General features: G+C 40.6%; 1 protein-coding gene across 1 annotated transcript; it reads left to right on the top strand.

Moving 5' to 3' along the window:
- The first annotated feature begins 11,609 nt into the window (after window positions 1-11,609).
- LOC115388557 (ammonium transporter Rh type C 2) lies at window positions 11,610-15,770 on the top strand. The gene is made up of 11 exons (XM_030091734.1): window positions 11,610-11,916; window positions 12,479-12,671; window positions 12,782-12,932; window positions 13,043-13,190; window positions 13,266-13,432; window positions 13,522-13,659; window positions 13,930-14,066; window positions 14,221-14,345; window positions 14,501-14,574; window positions 14,683-14,756; window positions 14,863-15,770. The coding sequence occupies exons 1-11, from the start codon at window positions 11,691-11,693 to the stop codon at window positions 14,894-14,896; spliced, it is 1,467 nt and encodes a 488-aa protein (XP_029947594.1). The 5' UTR covers window positions 11,610-11,690; the 3' UTR covers window positions 14,897-15,770.
- Window positions 15,771-19,060: the final 3,290 nt, after the last annotated feature.

Raw genomic sequence — 19,060 nt, 5'->3', positions numbered from 1 at the left:
TTTTTCTTTTACAAATTTTATCCAGGTTATTATTTTGGGGAAGAGAGTTTATCCCAGTGCACACGCACACACACACACACACACACACACACACACACACACACACACACACACACACACACACACACAGCAGGGGGCAGGATGCACCCTGAACTGGAATTAGAGGAGACACACACACACACACACACACACACACACACACACACACACACACACGCACATACACGCACACACACACACACACACACACAGCAGAATACAGTCATGTGTTTTCAGTTCTGTGTTATTTCTCTATCTGCCCTTCCTGGTGTCACATCAGGTTAAGACCAGGAACTTCATGTTCCAGTCGTTGTCCTCTGAGCAGGATGAGAGCAGGCAAAATGAGCAGGCAAACACACACCGTGTTGTGTTTTTTGTCATAATGTCACAATGTTAACATACGTTGGTGCGAGACAAGAACACACTGAAAAGACTTTCTGATTGTTTTCTAATAGTCGCTGCTTATAGCATTTGTCACTGTTACTGAAGATCCTGTCACCCTGCTGGGAGGTGAGATTTCACTTTTACACTCCCAATTATTGTTGGGTGTGACACACAAAGTTTGTTCTTTCAAGTAACCAAGAGAAGCAGCTGGAACAAACTGGCAGGCCTGCGACCCGTCCGGGTACAGCGCAAGAGGAGGCGCCAACCAGGGAGGGCTGCGGTTCATGATGTTCACATTTTAGAAAGTCTTGTTGCTAAAAACATTTCTCTGACTTTGACATGAGGACAAAAAGTCAACAAATCAGTCTCTTTTGACTCGCAGCGTCTGTCTTTTGTTCAGAGAAGGCAGGTGACATTTTTGAGTGACACTGACACGTCGTCTCATGATAGCAGTCTAGGCGTGTAATGTCACAGAAAGGTTACTTTGAACTATTACACCACGCTGCCACTCCGCTGTCTGGACCTGCTCATCCTCCCCTTCATGTCATTCACTCAAGTAGATTATTTGACAGTAATTGTTCCTGAATCTATTTACATTGTCTGTCTTTAAGCCGTATTTGATACGGATTACACAAACAAGGACGGATAATCCTTTGTGTGTTTTACTGATAAGACGTTTACCTGCTGCAGGATTTCATGCCTGCAATCCAATTTGAAATTAATCCCGTGGTGAATGAGAGACGACATTCTTTGTAGTCGGAGGTGAGTGTACTTTGAAAGTATGTTGCATAACTTTTGGATCAGCTTCACTTACTCATTCACGAATAAAAATACCAGGAGCAATAAATACGGCGATTACATAACGCTCACTTCGCTGAGTTTTGACAGTTGTGAAATGAGAATGAGACTGGGCACGGTCAGGCTTTGTTGTGCGATCGGCTTATTGTCAGAGATGTGCAGTCAGGAAGGTGTGGTCCCCGCTGCTCCTCGCCCATCAAGTCCAAGACATTTTGTAAGGGAAACCTCACCAGTCGAGCATGTTCGGTAGCTTTTGGTTGTCACCTGAGTGCCTCATGTCGAGCCTGGACTTCATCTCTTTTTGACTTGAACAAGCTTTTCAGAGTGTAAAGATAACAGAGAAAACACCGTTCTGCTTTTGAAGCTCTTCATTTGTCTCCCAATTCACTTTATAACCTTAAAAGTTATCCGATGCCATCCTCATCTAATTTTATGTCAATGTCAACTTTATTTATAGACTTTTTCCCGCCAAAGTGCTTTACAGGACAATATGAAGAAACAGTAACAGTCAAGCAGAGGTTTCATACAGCTGAGGCTGATGTTGAGGATGTTCAGGAAGGAAATGCAAACGCCATGTTAAAAATATAACAGCCAACTCAGTTGAAGTTTTTTTTACACACTGTGACACAATTGTTTTCTGCTGAACAAGTGTGCCAATGGAAAAGCAAAGTTTTTGCCTGTTCACAGAAAGCACTTCCAAAGAACCTTCATATAAATTATATTCCTCCAGAATTCAAATGTAATGCATCTGAATCGAAGGAACTACTTCAAGTACTTTAAAAGAAAAATTACATGAAGGCATCACAGTGATCAGACCAGCTGTTTGGTACTTTAAAGTGGAAAACGCCTCCTGACGAATAAATTAAAATATAAAGAAAAACGACTTTTTATTTAATGCACCCCAGTAAAAACGAAAATCAGAAAATTTATGAAACTATGAACCCACCAAGTCTTTATATTAACACTTGTTATGACATTTGTAAAAGAAAAAAAAAAATACCTGTAATATTTTGTTGAAGGCAATTTTTATTGTTGTAAACCTCAACCTAAGTATAAATATAAACCAAGACCTGCTGATTGTGAAGTGAGATTTCTCGCAAAGTGTTGCAAAACTGACAGAAACACTGCAGCAGTCACCTGTGGAACTGACGGAGGCACATGAGACCGAGACATGTGTGGTCCGGCCTGCATGTGCCTGAACCTGACGTGGCTTCGTGACAGCCCATGTGAGATAAAGACAACGATGGCAGAGATTGTCTATACATTATTCTACAATACAACACGTTATTTACATGGAGATTACACTCAATGTGACCTACCAGACTTACTGGGTGTGTTTCTAAAACTACTGTGTGTACAATGCTGATTTTTGTGCAGTTAAAAAAAACAAAAACAAACAATTTTTCTAACTTTAATGCAGAAATCATAAGTAGAAGATGCGTAGTTGAAGCCGAAAGTCCAAACGTGATCATTAGAAACATCACTATAATAACATCTTTCTCTTTAATTGGCACATCTATGTTTTTCACCAGTATTGCAACTATATATAAAGTCACTTAAGACCATTTGTGCAAGTAATGTTTGCTTATTTTTGAAAGTTTGCAGCATTCATTGACAGGAGCCACTGAAATTACTCAAAAGATGGTAAGAGATAAACTTGTTGTTGTTGTTGTTGTTGTTGTTGTGTTTGAACTAGTTAAACTTTCCACTCTGGCTTGGTTTGGCCTGAGGCCTGCTGATGGGGGCCTGTTTCAAAAATGACAAATATGCTGGTTTTGTCCAACTTGAGCAACAGAAAAAGCAACTTTCCCATGATAACCAGGGATTCTTCTCACTTAAAACAGTTATTACCAAAAACTACAACTGTCTAAATATAGTTTTATTTATTTTTACGTCTCTATTGAGTTTAATTTACTTTGGTAACACTTTACTTGAAGCACCCATGTATAACACATTATAAGTACATTATAGCATTTTGTAACTATAGTTATAAACACTCATAAATAATCACAATGCTTTATAACATCAGTACCTAACCCTAACCCTAATCCTATGCTGTATAGTGGGTTATAAAGCATTGTGATCTTTTATGAGTTTTTATAACTACTTATAATGTGTTATACCGCGTGCTTCAAGTAAAGTGTTACCTTTACTTTAAACTGCCTTTTGTGAAGCTGCTGTTTAAAAACAACTTAAACAAATGACTCTACCTTGTCATAATTAAGGATGACAAAGCAATATTTTTTTAAAGAGCTGCTCTGATTATATGTGTTAGGAAGCAGTTTTGTAAATACAGAGGTAAAGTACAAGACGACGAAACAAAAGATCCACTTTAAGTTCAATTTACTCTCACATTACTGATCTGTTCACCAGCGACAGCTCCAGCACCTCGTGACCCTGAACAGCATAAGCGGGAGGTATGGAAGATGAATGAATGAATGAACAAGATTAAAATAACACAATAAAGATCAATTAAAAAAAGTAAGAAGAGAGTCAAGTCAAGAGAAAACCTCAGATGAGATAAATACAATTGAACTTCTCATCACAGTGAACACACACTCACACTAAATCAGACTGAAATGGTTCAATTCACAAAAATCAAAAATGGCTTTAAAGTATTTGTGATCATTAATATCGGAAGTCGGTTAATCTGGTGTCCTGATGCAGGGTGACGTTCTGTCAATAAGATTATAGCAGCAATGTTTCAAACAACTTAAAAGACAAAAAACTCTTCAAGTTAATACATCTGTAGGTATTTTACCAAGGACACCTGTGACTTTTATAATAACTCCTCAGAAATGATGCAAATTTATTTCAAAAACATTGCGTTCATTTTGCGGATGAGTGAACTTCAACAGACAACTTGTCTGATGTCGGACAACGTCAACAATGTTTTGCGGCGTCTGGCCCGCATTTCCGAGTCACCTGTGAGACGGACGGAGGCACATGAGCCCGTGTGACTCGCCCAGCCCAATCAGCAGGTGCCTGAACCTGAAGTCGCATGACGGACCATGTGAGAGGCACAAGTGCTGCTCGACAGAGTAAAACTCGTGTGTCTTCCGTGCTGCGGCTGCTCGACGTTATCTGATCGTCGCATCATTTTCAGGCGCTCGCTGCAGTTGTTGTGCGACAGCCGACGGCCTGACGGGCCTGTATCTCCACGGCATCTGACTGTGTGGCAAGTTACTGTGCGTACCTGCCAGGGTTCAAGGAAATGCTTCTGCGGTTGCTCACATGTTTTGGATACTCAGGCACCAAATCAAAGGCCGAGTAACTTGAGTGACTTTTTAATGACTGACGTTGATGTGGGAGAAAGCAAGTTGTGAAGGACAGGCTCATCTTTTATAATGTCAGCTGTGAATCACAGCTTGGAACGCTTTGATGCTGAAGTTAATGAATGAATTTCACAGTCATTCAGAGCAACAAAGAAACAATCGTGTGATGCAGTTGTACTTTTTGCATAATATAATTACAGCTAAGGCAGCTTGTGCACAATTCAGTTCATTTAGTTCCAGTTTTTCTGATTGTATGTTATTTCAAACTGCTACACATATTACAAATTAGAAGTTTGTGTTAAAGTTACAAAAGTATAAATAAGGTATAATTGTCATAATTGTTATATTTGGCTAAAAATATCTGAGAGACACATAATCTAAACATAAAGTAACACTGGATGGTATTTCTGACTTTCAGTGCCACTGTGAGGAACCTGAGAGTTACTTTTATCCTTCCACTCCCACATTGCTAAAAGTCTGCAGGTTCTGCCTTCTTTCACCCGTAACGTCTCTAAAATCAGGAACATGTTGACTCAGATCGACACTGAGACATTAAACAAACTTCCAGAGTAAATTAATGTCATCCCCTGTTATCAGAGTGCCCAAATGACTGCTGAAAACCTTCAAACCGCTGTTAGATCTAGAAAAGGTTCAGGGATCAGAGGTTTGCAGGTTCGAGTCCGACAGCTGACGAACCATCACTGAGGGTGACAAAGCAAAACCTTTGACCCTGCTGCTTCCCAGGCACCGAGTTAAGGTTAACTTTGAAGAGGACGAGACAGATGCTGACAAGGAATTTACCCGGGGGATCAATACGTTTCCTTTCAACAGCTCTCATGCCACTCAGCGCTTTGTTTCACCGCAACAGGTAACTTTTGTAAAAGTTGTTAAAAAAAAACATTGGTGAAAGGAAAAGTACCGATTCAATCAATAAATGGACAATCATAGAATGTATTCAAAAAGGTAAAAAGGTTGCTTAACAGTTTTACATGTTTCTCAATACAATAACAGCTTTCTCAAAACTAAGTTTTTGCTGCACACTACCAAGCATTTACAGCACATTGTAGTGCAAAATTGAAAACACTGTTGTAAAATGGAACACATCATATGAATGACAATGACTCTGGAAAATAACGTATTTCTCTTTCCGTAAAAATGACTCAGTGTAGCCTACTTTTTTCATTTAAAAAAATCAACACTTAAAACAGCAAAAAAATGTTTTATTTTTGTACATGATTGAGGAACGATCATGATCAAGCGTCATCATGCCTTCGGTTTCTGTCAGGCCAGAGGGCCTCGTCCACATCACAGGCCATGTTCTAGAAGCAGAGACCGGTGGAAACTCACACGGTCCCAGATGACAACATGATTTATTCTTTGTGGATCATTGATGTGATCTGGTGGAACAAGTCGTTTGTGGAGGTCAACAAGGAAGGCCAGCAGCAAGTCTGTGTTATAGGCACCAAGATGTACATGGCAGTACAGGACACATGGTTATGCTCCCGCCATGCTGACTGGGGACCCAAACAAAGGCCCGCTGGTAAAAGACACTGTAGAAAAGGGGAAAAAAATGTATTACTGTACATCACAGGTAGGCTACAATACCTGTTTGTCAGTGCTTTACTGTAATGTATGGGACTGACAAGCACAAACTGGTGACGTAGCTCCTTCACGTGGTCTGTGTTTCTTTGGAACGGGACTCTGTAGACCTGTTTCATAGCTAATGAGTTCCTCTTGAGGACACGGTCCAGTGTAGACAGGCTGACATTCTGGATCGTATTGAAAGCTGCATTATCTGCCACGATCTTCTGTTTCATTTGTCTGAGGGTAATTGCATTGTTTTCACGAACCATGTTCAGAATTAGGGTGTGAAAGCATGTCTTTTGCCCCCACTGTGAGGTCGTCTTCCCGGTCCTGCAAAATATAACTACTGTGAGCACACTGTGTTATATAAAAATACAGTATTGTATTACAGTACACAGTACATACAGCACACAATGTATACAGTGTACTGACCTGAATTTGTTGAGTTTTGAACACTTGTGTGTTGTAGGTTGATACCACTGAGATACATGAGAAGTGTGTGTAGCAACAGAATGTTGTGTGTAGTGTTTTGACAACAAGTTAATGTGGAACTGACTGCAGAGTGTTTTGTAGGTTGAAGCTTTGAGCTTTTACATGAGAGGTGTGTGCAACAACTGAACATAGTGTGTAGTGTTTAGACAACAAGGAAGGTGATGTGCAATTGGTGTCAGAGTGTAAAGAAGGAAAGTCAGAGTCTAGCGGAGTCATCAGGGAGTGTGAAGTAGTGACACTTCGGGTCGAACGAATGGTGCATGAAGTTAAGGTTGTGCAAATTGTACCAAAGTTTAGATTTTTGTGTGTTAACAATCGTGAAAAACTGTAACAGTCACAAAAAAAAGAGTAATAATTCACCTTTCACCATGGTTTTGGATCAAAAACTAGATGACAGGTGAACAGCTGAAGATGACAGATAAACTTCAGATAGATTTAAAGCATTACGTTTAATCTTGTCATTCAGTCACTAAAGTCGTAACTTCACTCTGAAGTTTGTCAACTTTTTTACCCTCATCAAACCAAAATCAATTCAAACTTTATTTATGGGGCACTTTTAGTACAGAAAATGGAGCACAATGTGCTTCACAGGGTAAAAACAAAATAAATAAAAACAGAGTGATGACCTCCCACCCACACAACCTCTGCCACTGTACACACATATCAATATAAATAATGAGCAAGCTTTCAATCACTAATGAATAAATTAAATTTGTAAAATTCTAAAAGGTTAAACAGAGGGCATTAGCTAGAAGCCTTATTAAAAAGGAAAATCTTGAGCCTGGTTTTAAAAACAAGAACGTTCTCTTCGGCAGGCTGTTACATAAACCTGGTGCGTAACTCTTTAAAGACTCACAGCGGGTATTTGTGTTAATGGAGGGAATGATCATAATTCTGGTATCTGAGGGCCTGAGGGTTTGCGATGGTTTGTAAGATAAAATTGAGTCTCTAAGATAAGAGGACACAGATTAAAAAAAAAAACAAACTTGAAAAGAGCCTTAAATGAAGGACTTAATGCATTAGAACAGATGTAAAGTGATCCACCGTCACGCTCAGCTGCGTCGATACTTTCACTCTAAATTATTTCCATACAGGTAAAAAAGAGGAACAAGTCTGTTTTAAGAATGTAGAAACTAAATATATTTGTCTTCAAGCGTCAAGTAAAAACTAAATGAGTGAAAGAATGAATGAATGAATCTGCTTGAAAGAAGGCAGGCACTGCACTCTCCGGATGAAAAGTTTCCAACCCAACAGTGCTGCATGACGGTGAACTTCAAGACAACTCGTGAATGTCCGAGCGAGAACTTTGTGAAAGTCCATACATGGTTGAGGAGTAATCCCAACTGGAGACACCTGGACCATGGCTGAGATTAAAGGAGCCCAAAAAAAAATCAAAATCAAGAAATTGAACTCACAAGCAAAAAAAAAAAGAACAAAAAAGAACAAAAACAAACCAACTCTCCACGTCAGTCCAGTGAAAATTTGATGTTGGGATAAGAACGAGCTTTCAAAGCACAGAGTAAACTGCTGAATGCTAATTGTTAATGATGTGTGTCAGATTCCCTCAATTACAAATGAAAGGTTCCCTCATGAACTGCTGAATGTAAACCGTGAAAAGTGACAGCGTTTTGACAGTTATAGTCACTCTGTCCATGATTTTGTATTTATTTTTGTTTTATTTATGTTTCAGTACCATTTAGCACGCCAATACATTTCAGACCGTTTGAGACAATGAGAAGAAGAGGAGGAAAACTGGAAAGCGTTGTTGTTTGTTTGAATAGTTGCCACGAAGTGATCTGTGTCCTGCCTGCGGATTGACAGCAGCTGCTAATATCTGCAGCGGGATCATTGCAGAGTGGTGCCTCCGAGGCACAGCATACCACACCATGTGACAAGGACATCGCAAGAATACCTCCCACAGATAACATCTGAAACCTCCATTCTGCTCTTCAGTCACATGTTTCACCACTCAGAGCTAAACTATTTTAAGTATTGTATCATTTCTGCACGAACTGCAATAATTGATAAACATTTGACAGGGGAAGTAATCTTATTGACAAATATCTGCTTTGGGTCATTGAAAAATAAATGTGTTTTTTGTTCTGTATAGAGCTTTTCTATGTTAATATTTCCAGCAGCTCTCATTTGTGAAATCAGGCACTTTTAGCTGGAGGGTTTTTCAGACGCTTCCTGGCTTTTAAATATGAATTTGTGACTGAGCAGCATTCCTCTTCCTCTGCACACCAACTTGTTTCCAAATAGAGAGAACTCTTAAATTAAGCCAGTCATCTGGAAATGGAGAGATGATCCGTCATATTATTTGTTGGCTGCTGAATATCGATATCTAGTTACTGCCAGTCCTGTTAAATTTACCCATGATTCAGTTTTTCTGCAATCTTAGAGAATGAAACTCTAACCCATTATACCGTTTACAAAACAGAGAAGGACTATTTTGGGAAGAGGCTTCATCTTTTGAGGAAAACCTTATTGCATAGTTTATTATTCTAAGACTTTATTTATTTATTAATGGAGCTGCACGTTGTGGCTCAAAGATAGTGCTGGTGATCATGCAACACTAGAATCCGACATAAAACTCCACTCAACTCCTATTAAAACTGATTTGTTGTTGTTGTTTTTTCCTTATTTCGTGATTTCCCACAATTCTTCCTTTGGACTAATGACTTGGCCAAGTTGTATCGATCTCAGAGTTATTTTTGTCTCATGCAGCACGAAGAACTTCAATTTCAGTCACTTTCTCCACAGCTGGTAAAGAATTGTATAATTTCCCTCTCTTTAATTTGACTTCAGTTGTTTTTCTGCATGTTTACTTTCCAGAATGCGATGCAATGATTCTCAGAGACGATGAGTGTGTAAATTAATATGTCCTAAAATAACACTCGCAGGTAATAAATCTTCCACAGAAGCTTTGACTCACTTATTAAAACAGCTAAGGATGACTGACATTGTGAAGTGTTTTTTAATAAGATCTGACATCAGAATAAAGGCAGGCTGTTTACGTCCAGTAACTCCTGAGCGGCGCTTGTGATACTGTCAAACGGAGGAATCTCGATGTGAGTGGTGTTACATAACAGCTGAAGGCGGAAAGCAGATATCATCAAGAATGTTCTTTGTCTCACAGTTTGAGAGCGCCAACACGCTATATGATGAATACTGAAAGTGGAATCTTTCAGTCCTTCAGATAATCTCTGGAAGCACGGCGACGCATGTGAGGCTCAGAGTCAACGGCCATGTGCAACTTTTACTGCGTAGTACAGAAACACTGACAGAGTAGTGCTTCAACGGTGAGAAAAATGAAAAGTAAATGAAATTATTGACAGTAAAAAAGTTAAATAAAAAAAAAAAAAAACGCTTCACGGCATCGAGTTTATAGCTGGGAGAAACATTAAAATATTGATGTTCAACAATCTTTTGTGCTTCTATGCTGTGGTTCAGGGTCAAAGGTCAGTGGAGTCCATCCCTGCTCTCAGCAGCAGACACACGCCGGCCGGGTCGCCAGGCCATCGGCGAGCAAACGCAGTGAGACGGACATTTTTAGACTGTGGGAAGAAACTGTTGTAGGAGTAAACCCAAGCATGCTCAGGGAGAACTCTGAAAAACTGAAATTCCTGACTGTTTACACACGACTGTTTCTATCTTAGGTGGTCGCTCTACTTCTGATTATTATTGAGTATGTTTCACTTATAACTGAGCACATTTTGCACACCAGTAGCTGTACTTGTGTACAGAATATCCTTCCACCTCAGGTGAGTTGTGTAAAACCCTGACATCTGTTTTCTGATCCTGCTTGAGACAAATTCATGTTGAAGGTTTGTTAGCTGGAGTCTGCTGCGCTCTGCTCGCACTGGACAACAGGCAGGCTCGGCCGGACAGGTCACCTGGTCTTTACAGGGTCGACATCAATTTATAGTCAGTAATTACCCAGACGAGCGTATTACTGACAGTTGGATGAACCCAAACCTACTCAGGCACATGATGAACATAATTACAGAGGTACGTACAGCACATCAATATAAATGAGAAGTATTTATGAATGCATAATTCAACATTATGTTGAATGAGAAAAACACCCGAGGGTTAAAAGAAAGTTGTCCTTAAATACTAGGAACCACATCGTGTGCTTGGCTGTGACTTTATGGTCTTAGGCTGTAAAAGATTTGACAGAACACACCCAGGCCTAATTAATACCAACAGTAACCACGTAACTCCTTCCTGTTTACGAGCAGATAATCTCCCCTCCCACTCCTGCTCGCAGAAGAGCCACGAGTTTCCAACTGAACTTAAGCTATTAATTCACAGCTGCACAGACAGAACCATTCACTTTGGATAATAATCAAGCACACTATCTGATAACAAGGATGAAGCGAAGCCCCTCCACACTGATTTCCTCCAGCAGAAATGTGGACTTGGTGCAAAGTTACGGACGGCTGTGTAATTCCTGTGGTATATTCTCTGCTCCAGCCAGCGTTACACACGCCTTGATTCAGAGTGCAGCGCTCAAAACGATGAGCAGCGCAATCCTGACTGACAGGCGCTTTCACCGCAGAGCAGTTTAATGCTTTCAGGGTGTGCATACCTGACAGCCACAAACCTTTTCTAATCCCAGACTGAGCTCTGTAAGTAATTATCATATCTCCCATTAAACATTCGGTATAATCCGTTTAAAAAAAAAAAAAAGACATCTATACCATGTCCGTTAAACTGAGATGAAACCTCAGAAATCAAGCATGTTGTAATAAAGGCTTATATTTCTGATGTTATGAAATGAAGTCAGTCTTCATTAAACGTGTCAACTGGTACATTTCAGTGGTAAACAGAGATGCAGTTATTGCATATTGCTGCTGCTTGTCTGAGGGGAAAAGCTTTCGGGTTCTTTGTGCAGATCTCAGCAGGTGATGAGAGGAGTGGTTTCCCTCCTGCTAACAGGTAAGATCGGTCCACCCCTCGTCCGTGACAGGTGCACAGGGTCACACCTCCACTGCTTCATACATGTATATAAAGATGCTGACACATGTCTTGAATTCAGAAGGGGCGCTCTGAACGGAGGACTGACCAGGACACAAAGAGAGAGAGAGAGAGAGAGAGCAGAAGAGCTTCGACATGGGGAACTGTTGTGAGAGCGCCGCCAACTTTTTTGGCCCGCAGAAGAACACCAACATGCGGGTCAGCCTGCCGGCCGTCTGCTTCGTCTGGCAGATTGCAATGATCGTGCTGTTTGGAGTTTTCATCCGGTACGACGAGGAGTCGGACGCACACTGGATTGAGTACCGGAGAGAAAACAACATCACCAGCGACATTGAGAACGACTTCTACTTCAGATATCCCAGTAAGTGCGACAGCAGGCCGCATCTCCCAGCACAGGTGACACTCTGGCTGCAGGTGGTTATTTTTATGGGCTTGTTTATCCAGTCAGTCATGTTGGTTAATTGAGAAGCACTCATTCAGTGTTGGCAAGTCTTCAGGTATTCCGTCACTGACGCCAAGGATTCCACTGAATTCACAGATGAAACCAGCCATGTGACCATCAGTTATACAACCTGGGTACCAGACTGATGGGAGTCGAGAAATGACAGCATTTAATAATCATATTTACTGTCAGATATCATCAAAACTGCAGGATTTATGACTGGAGGAGGCTGTTAAGCTGAAACTGAAAGCGCATGAATTTAAGACCAAACTCTTTAGATGTAACGGCAAAAAATTTGTATCTCAGGTACATCAGATGCAAAAAAAATCCATCTTTGATCAATTTAAGCAGGAAAAAAAGCACAAATTTCATCATTCTAAGATACTGTAAGGTAGAAATTAAATCAGCAAAAGTTTGATGATTTTGATCTGTCATTGAAAACAATCAATAAACACTTTGTGTTTCATTTCCATCTGTGCAGGCTTCCAGGACGTCCACGTCATGATCTTTGTCGGGTTTGGTTTCCTCATGACGTTTCTGAAGCGCTACAGTTACGGTGGCGTGGGCTTCAACTTCCTGATTGCGGCCTTCGGTCTGCAGTGGGCTCTTCTCATGCAGGGCTGGTTCCACGCGCTCAACCCTGAAACTGGAAAAATCACCATCGGAGTGGAGAGGTGCGCCTCCTCGTTACCTGGCTGTGTTGCGTAACTCAACAACCAGACCACATTCTTGGAGCTGAAGTGATCATCCCACATTTTTCTGGTGTTCTTCTTCTTCCAAACAGCTTGATCAACGCGGACTTCTGCTGTGCCGGCTCTCTGATCGCCTTCGGCGCCCTCCTGGGGAAAGTCAGCCCCGTCCAGACTCTGGTGGTCGCTCTGTTCGGCGTGACACTGTTTGCTGTGGAGGAGTACATCATCCTCGACCTTCTTCACGTGAGTCTCATCATCAACTCGCAGGATATGTAATTGTCAATGCAAACGTTGTACTCAATATTTCCTGCTTCTGTTTCCACATCAGCAGTGAAAGTTCTTTGTTTCCACAGTGCAGAGATGCCGGTGGCTCCATGGTCATCCACTGCTTCGGAGGGTACTACGGCTTGGCCATCTCCTGGGTGCTCTACCGACCAAACCTTCACCTCAGCAAACGCCACCATGGCTCCATCTACCATTCTGACCTGTTCGCCATGATCGGTGAGTGACCGGCCTCATCAGACTTCAGGTGTCATATTCTCGACGGCCTCAACTAATGACGGAGTCTCTTCTCAGGGACGCTCTACCTGTGGATGTACTGGCCCAGTTTCAACTCCGCCATCACCGACCACGGCGACGGGCAGCACAGAACAGCCATCAACACCTACCTCGCCCTGGCCTCCTCTGTCCTCACCACGGTGGCTCTGTCCAGCATGCATCAGAAGAGAGGAAAGCTGGACATGGTAAAGGCTCCGCTGCCACGACTCCGTAAATCTGCAGCCAGTCACACACAGAGTGCTTTCTTCAAACTGACATCCTGTTTCCCGGACAGGTGCACATCCAGAACGCCACTCTGGCAGGTGGTGTTGCCATGGGAACAGCGGCAGAGTTCATGATCACTCCATACGGCGCACTCATTGTGGGTTTCTGCATGGGCATCATCTCCACCTTCGGTTATCTTTACATCTCGGTGAGTCTGCAGTTTGTCAGATCGTTCTGATCCAACTGCTGCGCATTCAAGACAAAGAACTCAACCGCGTGACGGTTTACGAGACAAATACCACACTCGTAACAACGCAACAACACAAACGGTGACTCATTTCAGCATACCAGTACTTGGAGCACATTCAAATTAAAAAAAAAAAAAGAAAAAGAAAAAGAAAAAGGCATCACAGATTCAGTCAGATTCTTATCTCACAGATCAGACCACAAATCAACAACTGACGTTTGTCGTTTTCAGCCTTTCCTGGAGAAAACCCTCAAGCTCCAGGACACATGCGGCGTCCACAACCTGCACGCAGTACCCGGGATGCTGGGCGGCTTCATCGGTGCCATCGTTGCTGCAGCAGCCAGCGAATCAGTCTACGGCCGCGAGGGGTGAGTGACACAAACATGCTTAGAAGGTTCTCTGGCATGACAGCACCGTGCCATCTGGCTTCATCAGGATTTTGTGATTTAATGCTCAGATATTTGTATTTTTTTTTTTTGGTTTTTATCAGATGGAACTGACAAAGTGTGTTCTGATGTCTAGGCTGATCAACACCTTTGACTTTGAGGGCGAGTTTGCCGACAGGACCCCGGGGACACAGGGGGGCTTCCAGGCTGCCGGCACATGTGTGTCAATTGCTTTTGGGCTTGTTGGAGGCGCTATTGTTGGTAAGACTGAAAAATGTGTTGTCTAGTAAAATAAAACCAGAAAAAATTGAATCTATCTGTCTTTTGGATTCTTAAAAATGTAGGGTTTTTTTTTTTTTTAGCAATAACTGCAGTTAGTAGCTTTGTTTAAATTTTTTTTTCCTCTCTCTTTAAAGGCTTCATCCTGAGGTTCCCCATCTGGGGCGATCCAGGTGATGACAACTGTTTCGATGATGAAGTTTACTGGGAGGTAAGCCTGCATTCCTACCAGCAGATCTGGGATTTGAACTCTTTCAGTTTATGTACCTGAAAGTTGCTGCAGCTTTTTTGGTTTATGTTCTGATTTCTTCTGTTTTAGCTCCCTGAGGATGAGGAGACTGTCCCTCCTGTTCTTGAGTACAACAACCACATGATACACAAGCAGCAAGAAATGTGAGCTCAGACACACTCACACATTCGCTCACACTCGTTTCCCCATGAATGTGTTTGTAGTTAACACTGAATTCTCTCTCTCTCTCTCTCTCTCATTATTTCACAGCTCTGAGTCAAACTTCTCTGTGGAGCAGAGTTAGAATCACAAGGTGGAAGAATGAAGTGGTCACAACGTAATGAACTTGACGTTACAACCTGAAACCTGGAAAGAGTTTTTAAAAAAATGAGCCGTTCTTTGAGAAAGGGATGCTTTGACATGCAGGTCTCTGCCGGTCTTTACAGCCGACATGTTGTTAAAAGTGTGATGTTAATAAAATTGCTGCACATGATGGTGAAAAAAATGATTTAATTTATAGAGACATAATATAAATCATAACTGGCATTACAAATGAAGGAAGCTTTAACAGCTAAATTGAATTCATCCTCTGTGTTTTTTTTTTTATTTGATGAACGGACGTCAGACACTAAATCTGACTGGTAAGATGAGAAGATGATGTGTTTATGCAGCGTGAGCTGCTTCTGCACAGAAGGTCAAAGAGATGTTTGCATTACAGTCTGTTTGTGGGTGTAAATCCCACTGCTGTAGAATTACATTTACTTTCTTTTTAAAGGCTTTTAGTTATTGAATATTGTCAATGTTTATGTTTGTAATTGTATTTCCTTGAAACAACGAGTCTGTTTAATTACACGTGCAGACATAAATGAAGTCGTGAAGGAATCAAAAATAGCTGTGCTGTGAAATAATGTCATTTTTATATCTTATTAGTTGTTTCTTTGTAAGCTGCATGTACATATATGTAAACCTCCCACGCCGCTCACTGCTGCAGCCTTTTGTTGCATTGCTTACATGTAAACTCAATGGAAGTTTTGAGTAACTACAGTAAACAATGATTCTTCCAGCAGTTTGCTCGCTGTAGTGCTGAACCTCACTGTGTGTGACTTCCAATGATATGAATCTATAAATCACATTGTACCAGAATTGAATAATAAAGTCATTTTATTGTGTTTATGTCATCTGTCTTTGCTGTTCTGTGTGGAATCGGCACATTTTCTCTGTTCTCCACATATTCTGGTTTCCAATCCAAAGTTTATGTGACATTAATTGGTGATCTTGAATTGCTCTCAGGTATGGATGTAAGGTTTTCTTTCTCTCTGAGCTCTCCCTGTACTGGACTAGATCGATGATGGATGGAATTATAAGTAATCTCTGGTAAAAAGAAAAAAAAATCCACAGCGATATTGGCTATGTCCTTTAACGAATGCAACGTTTCCATAGTTTGTTGAAATCCACAGTCGTCTAATTCTGCTTCCGTTTTCATTTGTCAGTCAGTGGAGAGATCAGTGTCTGTGACTCGAGGCATTAAACTAGACGAAAAGAGAACTACACCTGCGTGTAAATTATCAGCAATCATCTAAGATAGTACAATAGCCTTTTTGCATTTTATCAGTATATAAAGGTGAAAGATGTCTGACTTTAGTACGGTGTTTTGATTTTGCATTTTCGTTGAGCAACTTAGTGTAGTTTGAACACTTACCTTAGCACTATCCCTCCTGCTAATAACAGCTTACACTCATTATTACTGCATTTATGATTTGTGCTTTATTTTATTCTGGATTTTTGTTGTTGTTGTTTTTATTGTGGTTAATATGCACAGAGTGGCCATATTATCTACTAAATCTCATTCTAAGTTAATGGTAATAAAGGTGCAAAATGCTGCTTAATCAAAAATGTATATGAGTTATCAATTTTTAGTTTGTTTGTATTTTTGCATCCAGTAAGTTGGTGAAAGAGTGTTTCAATGCTAGTGAACCCAGGGCGCTGTGTTACCAGAGACCAGAGTTAAAGAAAGTGCTACACAAGTGAAAGTCTTGAAAAATATAAATAGTGAAAGAGTTGATGGTACTGCATCGCTTTAATGTTTAACATTCTGAATGAAAATACAAGTACCAGCAGCAAGATGTCATGCAAATCCAGTAAATAATGTCATTTCTGTTCAGTTAGTATTTAATGTGAAAACCCTACCAGCTTTGTAAAACCAGTTCTTTGTATCAGAGCCAAGAGAAACACACTCAAAGGAATTATGTAATAGAAAAACTGAAACTTAAGGATGAAATGACTCAAATGCTCCAACAGAGACTAATCTGCACATCATAGCAGATTTGTATTAAACATTCCAAGTGTGAAAATGTGGAAAGTTGAGCCCATAAGGGTTCATAATGACTGACGGTGTCAAATGAAGACAGTGAAGATTACCGGGAGGTAAAATTCTTCCGCTCAGTCAAGTTATTGATTTCATTTCTTTTGGATTTTTTGTATGATTGGGTTCAAGTTTGAGGAGCTTCTTCCATCTTGATCCTTTGTTATTAAAATACCTAATTATTACAGCTTTTTTTTTTTTTTTGTGATGTTGAGAATTTCAGATTCACAGCAGTCCCTGCTGCTTCAACTCATTATCCAGAGTTTAGTTTTTGCTTCGCGTTTTGACATTAAAAATCTGTATTCACCAACCTGTGCGGAGGACTTCTTGCAGTTTAAATAACTGACTTCATGAACTCAAAAATACTGAAATAACATGTGTGCTGGAGGTCCGCGCTGAGTCTTCATTTGAGCATATTGAGTGAATCTAGCTACGCAGTGCAGAGCTGCACGATGGGACTACGAGCAGGTTACAAAACATCCTGCGTGAGTAAAGGTCATGTGAAAGCAAAAACTTACTCTTCCAACAATGCCATGGATGCCATTGTAGTCGATTAATAGTTTGCTGAACCGGCTGACAGCTGCAGGAAGGTTTGGCGGAACAACCACAAAATGAAGTTCAAGTCCAAAGCGTTGATTTCCCCCGTTGTAGTACCTCAGTAGCACCACTGGGTGGGGCTGAGAGTATATCAATGACAGACTCAAGGTTTCTATGAGTTCCCAACTACTCTGAATTTATTCTGAGAGGTGAGGAGATAAAATGATTTCATAAAATGTTTGATGAAATGTTTGGCTGCTGTCTCAGGATTAAGCCTTCAATACACATACGATTAGATTATTTACATTTCTCTCTGGTCAGGTATTTCATGAGTGCGAGTGTGTGCTGATCTTTGTGAGGTTGCCTGTTTGATTCATCTTTTTGCTTTGCTTTACGAGGTGTTTGTTTATAAGTTTTCATCTAATGAGTGTAAAAAAAATCCTATTTTCTTTCACTTCTTCCGAATGAATGAATTAGTTTGAAAATATATGAAGATAAATGTTACATAATCATGTTCTCTTGATGTTTTACCTCTTGTTGGTCACAGAGGTCTCTTAAGTCCTTAACTTCACCTTGACTTGCCTTTAGGTTGAAGGCTGCAGACTCAGGGCTTGTTAAGTGGGCTTCCTTTGGTCACTGAGGGCACACTTGTTGCCCTCAGGCCTCTCGTCTCTCTGTCCCTTTTATTCTCATGGTAATGAGGTCCGGACAGAAGCCAGTCAGTGGGTCTTTTCCTGACCGATCACTGTGACATTAATGAACTCTAAATACACCAGCTGAACATGAGCTCTGTGTTGGTGATGAATCAGAGGTTTATTGGCTGAAGTGGTGGCTCTAAAGGTATGATGGGGTCAAATAAGCTGACTGTGGTGATAAAAAACTGTTGGGGAGAAATGAGCATTAGTTTAAATGAATATCATACATATGGTGAAATTAATTGTTCATATTTGTTTGGCACTATCTTTGTGCAAATTAGTTGCATTCATGTGATCAACACTGACCTGCTTTGTAAAAGCAGGTTGTTTGCTCTTATTTCTGACATATTTACTGATTCATTATTTTGTTTAATCAATCCTGGACAGTGTATGGAGATCCAGTAGAATGAATTTATTATCATTTCTGCCTTTTCCTTGAGGGGTGAAATCACTGAATCATTAGTACTGAGTCTTTAAATGACAGTTACATCAAGAGGGGTGCAATTTATTTAGAGGGATTTCTAATGTTAAAAATGCAGGAAACAGTATCTACAGAGATTCAAGCATGTCTTTTAAAACAGATTTTCAAAAATTTAAATATTATTGACAAGAGCTACAAAGCAAAGTATCACAATATTTTTTTTAAGCTGCAAGTAAGCTAATCATGAACCTCAAAATATTTCATCAAATCAGACACGGTACTTTTTGGACCCTGACATAAATCACATGTTCTCAGAGACCCAGTCTGCAATCGGGTGCATGAGGTGAGATGAGGTAACTGTAACAGTGATGTTTCCACTGTTACCGCAGCACAGACTAACTGATCATGGAGCTGATGCCGCAAGAGAGTAAACGCACCTCCTTGTCTGAATCA

This window comes from Salarias fasciatus, chromosome 1 (assembly GCF_902148845.1).
Source record: "Salarias fasciatus chromosome 1, fSalaFa1.1, whole genome shotgun sequence".
NCBI classification, from domain to species: Eukaryota; Metazoa; Chordata; class Actinopteri; order Blenniiformes; family Blenniidae; genus Salarias; species Salarias fasciatus.
Note: the sequence above shows the minus strand (reverse complement) of the source record. Positions and strands in the feature narration are given on the sequence as shown.